The 12,402-nt window shown below is 42.7% G+C and overlaps 1 protein-coding gene and 1 pseudogene across 2 annotated transcripts in view; both read left to right on the top strand.

Moving 5' to 3' along the window:
• Positions 1 to 6,652, top strand: part of LOC147458135 (uncharacterized) — a 56,307-nt gene extending 49,655 nt beyond the window's left edge. Inside the window, exons 10-11 of one of the 2 annotated variants that reach the window (XR_015188200.1) lie at positions 5,917 to 6,026; positions 6,346 to 6,652. Coding sequence is in view for 1 of the 2 variants with exons in the window: in XM_086512875.1 (XP_086369001.1) it covers positions 6,346 to 6,412 (67 nt within the window). In the remaining variant the exon portion in view is untranslated. The remainder of the gene's footprint in view (positions 1 to 5,916; positions 6,027 to 6,345) is intronic. The other variant, XM_086512875.1, reaches the window with a different exon arrangement.
• A 2,432-nt stretch (positions 6,653 to 9,084) lies between these two features.
• Positions 9,085 to 10,051, top strand: LOC147458136 (uncharacterized; annotated as a pseudogene).
• Positions 10,052 to 12,402: the final 2,351 nt, after the last annotated feature.

Consider the following 12,402-nt stretch of genomic DNA (forward strand, 5'->3'; position numbering starts at 1 on the left):
CGTCACCTATGCGGCTTTCTGTTGACTCAAGGTTCCCTGATGTGAAAGTCATCAAAGCTTCCATAGTCTGCACATGAGAACAAGCTTACTGGCACTCATGAGTGGATTTTGGATAATCAGTCACATCCTTACTGAAATGTCAAAAAAGTTTTTGGTGATGCCATTCGGGCTTATCAATGCTCTTGCAACGTTCAATAGGATGATGGACCGGATTTTTAGAGAGCACAAGCAGTATATTGGCGCATTCTTTGATGATACAATGTTTTCTCCAAGTCTGAAGCAGACCATCAAGAGCATCTAGCATGGGTGTTTAGAGCCACAATGTCATCAATGGAAAGAGAAATAAGTTCTTTATAAGGGAGATGCACCTGTTTGGTCATGTGTCGCCTGAGGGTGCGTCGCCGAGGCAGTGAACATGGTCTTTGAAAGGCTGAACTCAGCCCATGAGACACATCAAGGTACATGTGTGGTATAGTTTCTATCATCCCAAAATAGGAGGGTGTTACCATATACATGTGGTAGTGATATGTGTGAACACACTAGGACCGCTTGGGCATTCTTCCCCTCTTCAGGAGGTTTTTTCCCCGTGCATTGTATATACGCCCATCACTCTAGGGCTATTAATCTTTCCATTGCACACTAAGTAATACACTCTCTATTGTGTGCCTTGAGCTTCCTTCGTCTTCTCCAAGCTGTGTGCATTTCTCTGCAACCCTGATTCTAACAATTGGTATCAGAGCAGGTTGCGTCCTCCCTGGCTTAGTCGCCAGCTGCTCTAGCACACGCCTGCTCACTTTCTCCGATTTCAGCGAGGTTTGGCGAGCGTTCGTAGGTCGATTTCAGCGAGGTTTGGTTCGCGTTCGCAGCTCAGATTTCTCATTCGGGCTCATTTCGGCCTCCGTTTTCACTACAGGCAGGTCTACATAGGCAATTTTGTCATTTTGTGCAAAATTTCTGTCAGTGCTGTTTTCTGCATGACAGGTGTCTCACAGTCTTCTACGGTTTGTGCTATATAGCATGTGTTGTTCTTGCTTCGTTTCTCCTCTTTTCGGGTAATTTTCACATTAGGTGCAACATTTACCATGGCTGACAACAACACAGATGTGTTCAAGATGTTTGCTGCCGAGGATAGGTTGGATGGGGACAATTACCCTATGTGGGCTTATATGATGCAACATGTTCTTGTGTCAAAGGGCGTCTAGAATATTGTGCAGGCATTGATGTACGTCTTGATTCTGAGGATGTAGGCGATGTTAAGGATGTTGCAGGTCTTGTTGCAAGGATTGCTGCTATTAGAGTTGTTTTGCCACGACAAAACAATCTCGCTGGGATATAAAGGTGCCCAGGCTCATGCATTGATTGCGTTGTCTGTGAAGCGCACCATTGTTCCTCACATTCGTTCAGCAAAACCTGCAAAACAAGCTTGGGATATTCTAGCAGGTCTTTATGCAAGCCATAACGAGGCTAAAATTGCTTTGCTGCTTAAAGAGCATGAGTCGAAAATTATGCATGAGAAAGATGATATGGACACTTTTCTTGCTGGTGTCAAGGATATCAATGAGCAACTTATTTCTGCAGGTGAAGTCATTTCAGACAGTTCCCTTGTGCGGACTGTTCTTGATGCCTTACCAGATTCTTACCAGACTTTTGCTAGTACTTCGAGACTTACGACCCAAGGAAATCCTGAAGTTGTCAAGTTTGATGCATTATGCACATTGTTTTTGCAAGAGTTACTTTTCAGAAAAAACAGGACTAGACAACGTGCAGTTGAACAGGCTTTTATTGCTTCTCAAAGAAAGGGTGGTAACAACAATGCAACTACTACTTATGGTTCTGCTGCGAGTGACAAACTTCTGTTTCCAATGCTTCTGCTGGCAGCACTTCGTGTGGCAATCTGGTGATAAGGGCAAAAAGAAGATACATTGCCATTATTGTAAAGCTAATGATCACTTGATCAAGCAGCGTCTTAAGTTGAAGGCCAAAGAGGCTAAGAAGAAAGAGGGTGGTTCCACTGTAAATGCTGGTTCCACTACAAATGCAGCCATTGTTGAGTCTTCTGCGAAAGGAGATTGTGATACTGATGTTGATGCAGAATGGGTTTTTAGTGCAGAGTGCACTTACAATCTTGCTGTCCATGGTGCATGCATGTCAGTTGCTGCAGATTCACATGTGTGGTTTTCAACAGTGGTGCTACAAAGCACATTACCTCACATCGTGAATTGTTCACCTCTCTCGAGTTTGTCCCTTGTGGGAATTCAATCACTTGTGCCAACAATGCCTCTTATCCGGTTCAGAGAGTTGGAAAGATTGTGCTTATTGGTGCAAATGGCAGTTCTTTCATACTTGTTGATGCACTTTATGTAACAGGGATCAAGAAGAATCTTTTGTCTGTATCTGCACTTGCTAGACTTGGACTATTAGTTAAATTTGTGGATGACAGATTACAGTTCATAATCTCAGTTTTGGTGATGAAATTGTTGCATATGAGCTTTTGTACCGTGGGCTGTATAAGCTCACTTTGTATGACAAGTTTGGACAAAATTTTGCAAATGCAGTTGCAGATTCAAGGGCTATTTCAGATGCAAAACTTTGGCATGCACGTTTTGGTCATCTGAATTTTGCCAGTTTGCTACGTTTGCAGAAATCTGATATGGTTGCTTCTTTGCCGCCTCTTGAAGCACTTGTTAAACATGTTTGTGAAGGCTTGTTTTGGGTAAGATGCAACGTTCGAAGTTTTCAAAGGATGGTTCTGTTAGGGCCACGTGCAGATTGCAACTTGTGCATAGTGATATTTGTGGGCCCATGCAAACTCCGTCCTTGGGCAATTACCTTTCCTTCGTGACTTTTATTGATGATTACTCCAGGTATGCATGGGTATTTTCGCTTAAAGCGAAGTCCGAAGTTTTTATGTGCTTCAAACAATTTTTGGCTATGGTTGAAAAAGTCTCAAAATATACTATGGGCACCCTCCGTTCCGATCGAGGGGGGGAGTATATGTCTCATGAATTTAATGCATTTTTGGCTAGTCGTGGGATAAAACACCAATGTACAGTGCCTTATATACCTAAGCAAAATGGTGTTGCTAGAGGAAAAACAGGTCACTTACGGAAATGGCACGATGTATGGTCAAATGTGAAGCTTTGCCGCATTCTTTTTGGCTTGAGGCCATCATGTGTGCCACTTATGTACTAGACAAGTGTCCTACGAAAGCTTTGCAGTCTATTACTTCATATGAAGCATGGCATGATAGAAAGCCTTCTATTGAGCACATGCATGTTTTTGGTTGTTTGGCATATGCTTTGGTGCCACAAACACAACGTAGAAAATTGGATGATAAAGCTGTCAAATGTATTTTTGTTGGTTATAGTGTTGAAAGCAAAGGTTATAGGTTATATCATCCGCAAACAAAGCGTATTTTGGTTTCACGGGATGTAGTGTTTGTGGAAGATTCTGTTTAGCCCTTGCTCTCATGTACTAGAGACAATAATGTAAGCTCACATGACATTTATGACACTTTGTTGCCTCTTTTTAGTGGTGGAAGTTCGAATATAAATTCCAATGAGGCAAATGTACAGTCTTTAGGGGTTTCTGAAAATGTTATAGATCAGCCTATTACGGATGCAGATGTACATGATGTACTTGATGAGGAAAGGGTTGAAAATGAGCAGGCTAGAGGTACGCCAAAGTGGCTGGTGCGTACATTGCGTGACAGTAAATTGGATGCACCTGTGTCTAGTCGTACTCGTTCAGGCTCTCGCCATGCATCTTATGCATCAGATTGTTAAACTTTGGTTGTGTCTAGCTTACATGATGTTGAGGAACCTCTGTCTTTTGATGAAGCACAGAATTCAGAAAATTAGATGACTTCCATGCAATCAGAAGATGATGGAATCATAGAAAATGACACATGGACTTTATTGATTTGCCTCCTGGCAAAAAGGCCATTGGTACGAAGTGGGTTTACAAGTTGAAACGCAAGCCGGATGGTGAGATCGATCGGCATAGGCTCGACTTGTCGCAAAGGGTTATGCATAGCAAAAAGGCATAGATTATGAAGAGACTTTTGCTCCCACTTGTCGTATGACTACTTTGCGTTTTCTATGTGTATTGGCAGCTCATTTTGGTTGGGATGTACATCAATCAGACATTGTTACTGCTTTCTTGAATGGTGACATATTTGAGGAAGTTTATGTAACGCAGCCTCGCCGTTTTGTCAAGAAAGGACAAGAGGACAAAGCGTGCAAATGTAAGAAGGCTTTGTATGGGTTGAAGCAATCTCCTCGTGCTTGGTATGACAAAGCTGACACTCATTTGGTAAAACAAGGCTTTCGTAATAGTCCAACAGAAAGCACATTGTATGTAAAGCGTGAGGGCGATGTACTTCTCATTGTGGTTCTTTATGTAGATGATTTGCTGATCACTGGACCAAATGAGATACATATTGCTGAATTTAAGGCTGATTTGAATGCTACTTTCAAGATGAAAGATTTGGGGCTGTTGCATCATTACTTGGGCATACAGTTTAAGCAGTGTGATGGTGGTATTGCCTTGTGTCAGAAAAGTTACATAGAGACATTGCTATTTAAATTTGGACTTGAGAATTGCAAACCTATTGCCATGGAAATAGGTTTGAAATTGAGTCTTCATGATGCTGGTGATCCTGCTGATTTCACTCTTTACCAAACTGTTGTTGGCTGTCTCATTTATGTATGCAACACTAGACCGGATATTCAGTTTGCAGTCTCACAGGTTAGCAAATTTATGCATAGCCCAAGATCTAAGCATTGGCAGGTTGTCAAGAGGATTTTCGCTACCTTAGTGGCACTTTACATCTTGGCTTGTTTTATCCCAAGGGGAGATCATTGCCGCCAGACTTCCATGCTTTGTGTCCACAAGTGGTTTTTGTTTCATGCTTGACAGTTCATGTATATCATGGTTGAGCAAGAAGCAACCTATTGTGGCCACTTCGAGTTGTGAGGCTGAGTACAGGGCAATCTTCACAGCTACGGTTGAGTGTATATGGCTCAGACGCCTTATGGCCTATTTGGGTGTTGGACAAGACACTGCCAACACTATCTACACTGACAGTCAGAGCGCATTGGCAGTTGCGAGGAACCCAATTTTTCATGCTCGCACAAAACAGATTGAGGTGCATTACCACTATGTCAGGGAGATGCTCTTAGCAGAAGAGATCAGCTTGGCTTATGTGCCAACATAGGAAAACCTTGCAGATCTTTTCACAAAGGCATTGTCTCGTGAGAAGCTCGAAGCTTTCCGCAAAGCTTTGGGCTTACTCCCCTTTGTGGACTGATCATGTTCTCAGGGCATGGCACTTCCCTTTACTCATGTGCCAGCTCTCGTTCACCGCATCACTCCAGGGGGATTTGTTACCATATACATGTGGTAGTGATGTGTGTGAACACACTAGGACCGCCGGGGCATTTTTTCCCTCTTTAGGAGGTTTTTCCCCCCGTGCATTGTATATACGCCCATCACTCTAGGGCTATCAATCTTTCCATTGCACACTAAGTAATACACTCTCTATTGTGTGCCTTGAGCTTCCTTTGTCTTCTTCAAGCTGTGTGCGTTTCTCTACAACCCTAATTCCAACAAAGGGTTGACCTCTATGTGTGAGAAATGAAATGACATGAAATGTTAACATCTTCAAAAGGCCAAAATGACCTATGAGACCAATCTGTTACGAAATATTGAATCTGTTACCAATTTTGGGTACAAACGAACTAGAACCAAAATACTACTACTACTGGAATCCATCCTCATCTGCACTCTGGATGTCGAGAGAATATGGCTGAAATCCTCTGCTGTAGTCTCCGTCCATGTTGTGTAGCCCCTCTGAGAGAGAGAGAGAGAGAGAGAGAGAGAGAGAGAGAGAGAGAGAGATGTGGATTTTGGTAGTCTGGAGAAGAGCCTAAAAAGGTTTGGATAGCTACCGATTTGACAAAAGAGGAAGAGTCCTTAGATGTCTTACTGATCCACATTGGATATATTTATCCATCATATTCAAGGTGACACTGATCTTTCTTGCAGTTTTCTATGCCTTTTTCGCATATTTCACATAAAACATGCCATAGAGGAGAAGGGAGAACAGCAAAAATTTTTGAATGCCTTTTAAGTTTTTAAATGGGTCCCTTCATTTAAGAGCCTCATGAGTTCTTTTCAACTTTTTGTTTTCAAATAGCATTTTCCGTTTGCAAATGGGTCTCTTCATATAAGGGCCTTAGGACTTCCTTTTCAACTTTATGTTTTAAAATGCCAATGTGAGGCTTCACCTGGTGTTTTCTACAGCTATTCCCACTCTTAAACATAATAAGTTTTGTGTCGCAGGGGAATGATCTCCTTCGCTTTGCTGTGCGCCTCTGTTTATCTTGGACTAGTGATCTTGGCATCATAATGCAACCCCCTTCTCAAAGGACATGTCTTTTGCAGAAAAATTAAGTGAAGATAGCATAATCGTGTTTGTGCTGCCCACCAATGTAAAACATTCTTTAGCAAAATTCTGGTTTCTTTTGCTCGACTCGACTAGTGCGTTCATGGCACCGCGCCGCTCCTGGATGATGATGTCAGTGTCTGCTGATTGAGCTCATGATTGCCATTCAAAAGGTACATAGATACAGAAGGGCAGGCAAGCTTGGATGATAGCAAAATATGCAGGACAAGTGGTGGGTGTGTTCGTTCAAAATGGCGGCAAAAGCTTCCTACAATTACTCAACAGATACTTCAAATGGGAAAACCCAGCTTCCCACAATGTTTTGGAGTTGAGAACACAAGTCTCCACTATTTTGTATAATTGGATTGTACATTGTAATGTGATCAATTCATTCATGATTTTCAGAGTTCTCTGGATCAACGCACTCTGTTTTGGAGGTATTTCATCTTTTTCTATCTTCATGAATGGGGTTCATTTTTTGTCATAAGGGAGATAGATAAAATTTATGGTTAATTTCATCAGGACCTATATGCATTTGATATGTGCGAGTGTGAGGCCATTATTTTAATCTTTTAGTGTGTAAAGAGAGTGCTAAATTGAGTGGGGGAGGGCTTCCAACTCTCGGACAGGTAACCACATCTGGTTCTTTGTGAACTTGTCTTGAGGTCTCTTGGGAACTTCTTCTTTAGATTTTAAATCCATGATGCCTGAGACACAACCACTCCACAAATTTTTTAGAAGTAGGTAAAAAAGAATTGGCGAACATTTTAAGAGGGATGCACCCACCATTGCCACACGTTTTAATTTCACAATCTGAGGAGTCGCCTTTACACCTAAGAAAGTGTTCAAAGGGCAATTTTTGAATGCAAATAGATGAAGCTCGCTAATTAAGTTGAATTCAAAATTTTCCTCCGAATTATAATTTGAAACCTAACAAGAAAAACTATGTAGACCGGATTATGACCATTTGATATTCACCCTAGCTACTCAATGACTTTTGACTTTTGTTTGTATAGTGCACATATGGAGTGAATCGAACACATCCTCATGGCTATGGATTATGAGGTAATTTGCTTCAAGACATGCAAAGGAGATCTTACAATACTCAAGGACAAGAAAGAAATATCACATGTTAAAAATGAATACTGAAGTGGCTCATGAGACTTGAAATAGTAAGTTTCTACATATCATGAAGCCATTAAAAAAGGGTAGAGCACTTGCATTTCTTTGTCCCTTGTGGTTGGTGTCATACTCAGTTGCCCTTTAAATGCAAGGTGAGGAGTCACCACGGCTCTTTGAAGTTTTAAGGGGATATGAGAGTTATGGAGAGTAGGTCTCAATGAGTGCTTACAATCATGTCATTTTCCTATGTTCTAATATAAAATGGTATTGTCCATTGTACACACATAATCACAAATGCATGCCTTTATGTTCCGAAGGGCTACATGTAAACAAGGTGAAAGGTACACGTCGGCAAACTAAAAAACATATAATGAAAAGGAAATAAAATAAAATCAATTAAGTAAAGCGACCCATTGACAAATTAAAGCAAAATAATATTTTAATGCTTTTGGAAGAAAAGATAGGGCTAATAAGCATAGGAAATAACCCAAAAAAAAAAAAGGAAGGTCCTCAAATGACAGGAATCTTTCATAACTTAAAATATTAAGGAAAATTTTGATGAGTCGATACTTCACACTATGATGTCAAACTTCTATGAATGCACTCAATCCTTTGTTCCTCAAGGCTTTTTTAAGCAAGCCAATAAAGGATGCAAGTGCTCTACCATATCCATGCCCAACCTTTACATTAGCTTATGGGCGTATTCTGTAGCATCTGCTCCTCGGAATATTCTTCACTTGAAGCCTTCAACAACCACGTAGACTGGAATGCGAGTAGCCAACCTCTGCAATTGGTTTTCTAGCTTGCCTCTGGACTGAGCGCACATACCTGTGTTGGCTTCTCTTGCTTTAGTACACCCGCCACCCGGTTTAAAGCTTGTCTTGTTTACACCTTATTGTTAACACAATGGCTTGCATATTGTATCGAGCTACAACAGCCATCCCTCAAGCCTGCTGCTGCAGTTATGGGAAGCGTTTCGGGCATCTTCACCCTTTTGCAGGCCTTCGTCACCTGCTCTAACTTCGTAGGCCAGCATCATCGAATCGGCCCACCTTCAGCTTCTGCAGCTCATTGAGGGCGGTTCGCCTTCAGCTTCTGCTGCTCACCAAGGGCTTCTTCTTCCCTTCGCAGGCCTTCGTCACCTGCTGTAACTTCGCAGGCCAGCTTCATCGAACTCGCAAGCCATCTTCAGGTGCTCTTACTCCACAGGCCAGCATCAGCGAATTCGCAGGCCATCTTCACCTGCTCGAACTTCGCAGAATTCGTAGGCCATCTTCATTTGCTCTAATTTCGCCGGCCATCTTCTTTTGCTCTAATTTCACCGGCTAGCGTCATCGAATCAGCATAGCGGGGCATCACCCGCTCAACCTCGCTTACTCAACTTTGGAGGCCGCTCTACTTAGCAAGCCAAACGGCCTTTAACTTAACTCGCCTAGTCTAACTCTACAAAGCAAGTGCAAGCGTAGTCTAACACTTCAAAGAAGTGCCGTCTGTAGCTACTTTATTATTCGGCTATGGTTCAACTTCTCCAAGCCTTCCTTATTTGTTTTTTAGCCGGCAGGTGTCACTCCATAAGTGTCTACTATCCTTTTTCTTCATGTTAGTTATTAAGGCCGGGGAGGGCTTTCGTCACTAGTTTTGATTTGAGACTCAAAGTGCGGAAAATCAACCTCCCCGCTTTGCCTTCTTACTAGTTTTGATTGGAGACTTCAATGTATTGAAAACAAACCTCTCTGCTTTGCCTACTTACTATGCCGTCAACACGGAATCCTCTTCTACCCCCGCCCTCCATAGCAATCCCACACCCTCATTTGTAACCTCCCCATTTCCCTCACCATCTAGCTCGGTTGCCATTTTTCCCTCCATCGGCTCCGGTTTTTTCCACCGTCGGCTCCCCCTCACCTAATACCGCATTTACCTTTCTCGAAGAGGTATCCTCTACTTCGACTTTTCCGGACACCCTTCCGGGTTTCATTTCGGCCTCCGCCCTCACAAACCCCTTTGCGCTTGTCGCACAACCCAACACTTCGACTCCCACTTCCTCCTCGAAGAAAACCCTCTTTAGCAGGGAAGATCTTCAAGGGCTCACGGCAAACCTTCCGGTGGAGAAATTTGATTTCTCCCCTCCTTCCTCGAAAAGTGTCAAAAGCTACGGTGCGTCCCTCGGTCTTACATCTCAAAGAGGAGTGCTCCCCAATCCCCCCCTCATTGCTCCCTTCTCATTTGGTGCTTTTTCCTCTTTGTTCGCCACCTCCCCCTCCCCCTTTCACTACAACGTCTCTTCACTAAATCCTATCTCCTCTTCTTCTTCCCTCCCCACCCTTCCTACCATCACCAAACCTCAAGAGTTCGACAAAATTGTGTATGGTTCCTTACAAGAATTCAAGACTATTAATCTCAAGCTTTCTAAAGAAAAATCTCACCTCCTACACCTTCAAAACCTACGTGCTAACAATAAAGCTCCAAATAGCTTGTGCATGAAACCACCACGCCTTGTATTCTAGTGCCCAAGCCCTTCTCAATGCCAAATTTGTTAGCCTTAACATACGATACCAACTAGACTGTTCCGATGTTTACATACAAGCCCAAACTCTCCTAGGAGAAAACCTACAAAAGCTTTTTAACTTCTTCCATGAGGTGGTTGAAGAACGTCTGGAAGATCTTGTTAAAAAGCTTTCACCCATATCCTTCCCTAGAATTCTACCAGATACATGGGCCAATCAACTTGTTGTGTGGAAGCATTCTTCTCACCTAAAACTAGACTCTTTTGTTCAAAACTCCATCCTACAAGCACATTTGGCCACTTCTATTGAGTCCGCGGCTCACAATGCTAGAAAGAGATCCCAAGAGACTCTCTTTGCCGAAGCAATGGCTTTGCCAAAAGAAGACACCGTTAGTGAGCTCCTTGAACATGAGGTCACCACTCAATGAGCAAGCTCCTCTCCCAAAAAGCACCTTTTAGCAGCTGTAGAATCCCTAAAAAACCATTTGCTTCCTCCCCCTCAGAACCTTTTGCTTCCACTCCCTCACAACCTTCTTCTTCCTTTGCTAAACATAAACCTGCCTTTAGGAAATATCCCCTGCCAACCTTTCAAAAAACCTTTTAAAGCTTCCTACTCTCCCCCCTCCACCACATTTCTTGAAGAAAACCCCTCCTCCTTAGGCCTTCTTCCCCCTCCCATCCCAACTTTACTCAAATCTCCCAAATACCCCTCCTATTTCTAGCCACCCGTCTCCCACCTTCTTGCCACTTCCCTCTAAAACTCCCCATCCTTCATCCAATCTTCCTAAAAAACCTAGATATTCAAAAAACCTGCAATGGAGGAGGAAGTAGCTATTGAGCACCCTACTTCCTGGGTCCATTTGCTCTTCTCCAAACCTCCCATTTTCCCTCTTTTTTGGACCCCTCCTCCCTTCTCACCTACCTACTTTCCCATTACATCACGCTCCACTCCTTCCCCTTATGGTGTTGCTAAAAGAAGATTCCCCACTGCAGTCCGCTCCACTCCCTCCCCTTATGGTGTTGCTAAAAGAAGACTCAAATATTGGCTTCCTCTTACTAACCCTTCTCTTTTCAAGGTGATTATTCTAGGAAAGCAAACAATTTTTGAGTTAGAAAACAAGGTCACTAATTTAGCCTGCCATAATCTCACACAACGAACGCTTTCTCATTGTGAAAAGAAACTTCTTGGTTTAGGCCTTAAGTATATGCCTCCCCCCTCCCCTCCTTCTCTTTCCTCTCTAAAAGAATCTTTTTCTAGCTTAGAAAGAAGCTACCAACTCAAGCTCTCTTTTTAAAGAAATCTCCCCACCCTCTACACCTTTCTCCCTCCCCAATGCCGCTTGGTACCCACCAACTCCCTCCCTTAATCTCAAAAACATTTTCTCTCTTTTTCTTCACGACTTGACACCTTTTTCTCTTATACTCACTTCTTACCTCCTTCCTTTCTAAAGAAAGCCCTTCTTTCCTTAAAAAATGTTCCTTCCGTTATCATTAAGCCAGCAGATAAAAATTTAGGACCTGTCATCTTATCCAAATCTTGGTATGAAGAGGAAGCCTCTAGAAATCTTCTAGATTCCTCTACCTACACTCCTATGGCGTCAGCTCCCCTCTCTTTTGTTTCCTCTCTTCTCTCCTCCATTCTTACCAATTGTGCTCTTCTTTCTTCTAAAGAGCGAGTTTTCATCCTCAAGCCTCTTTCTTCTAAACCCAAACGTTGTCCGTTTTTTCTGCTTCCTAAAATCCACAAACCCTCCTTAGTAGGGCGACCCATTTGCTCCTATAGGGGATATGTTCTTGAGCATGCCTCTATATGGCTCCACTTACAGCTTCTCCCTATCCTTCTCACAAAGAGGCAACACCTCCAAGACTCTTTCTCACTCATCACGGATATCTCCTCTCTTGTCCTTCCTTCTAATGTCCTTCTCTTCACATTTGATGTTGATTCATTATACCCTAGCATTCCCATTCAACAAGGTCTGTTTGCCCTTTCCGTCTCTATCCGGCACCACTTCTCCTCACCTAAAGCAATCCTCATCCTCTCTTTGGCTTCTCTTGTTCTTAACCACCACTATATCTCCTTCCAAGGGAATTGTTAGCGACAAATCAAAGGTACTATCATGGGTTCCAATTTTGCGGTGGTCTATGCTTTCCTTTTTCTTTGTCACTTAGAAGATAGTATCAACCTTTCCTCCCATCCCTCTCTCCTCTATTTCAAAAGGTATATTGATGATGCATTTGGCATTTGGCATTTGGCAGGGCTCCTATCTTGATCTTGAAAAAATCCTCAAGATTTACGGGACGCCACTCCAAAACCATATCAATATTTCCC

This window comes from Adiantum capillus-veneris, chromosome 5, assembly GCF_014529385.1.
Source record: "Adiantum capillus-veneris isolate H3 chromosome 5, ASM1452938v2, whole genome shotgun sequence".
Taxonomy (NCBI): domain Eukaryota; kingdom Viridiplantae; phylum Streptophyta; class Polypodiopsida; order Polypodiales; family Pteridaceae; genus Adiantum; species Adiantum capillus-veneris.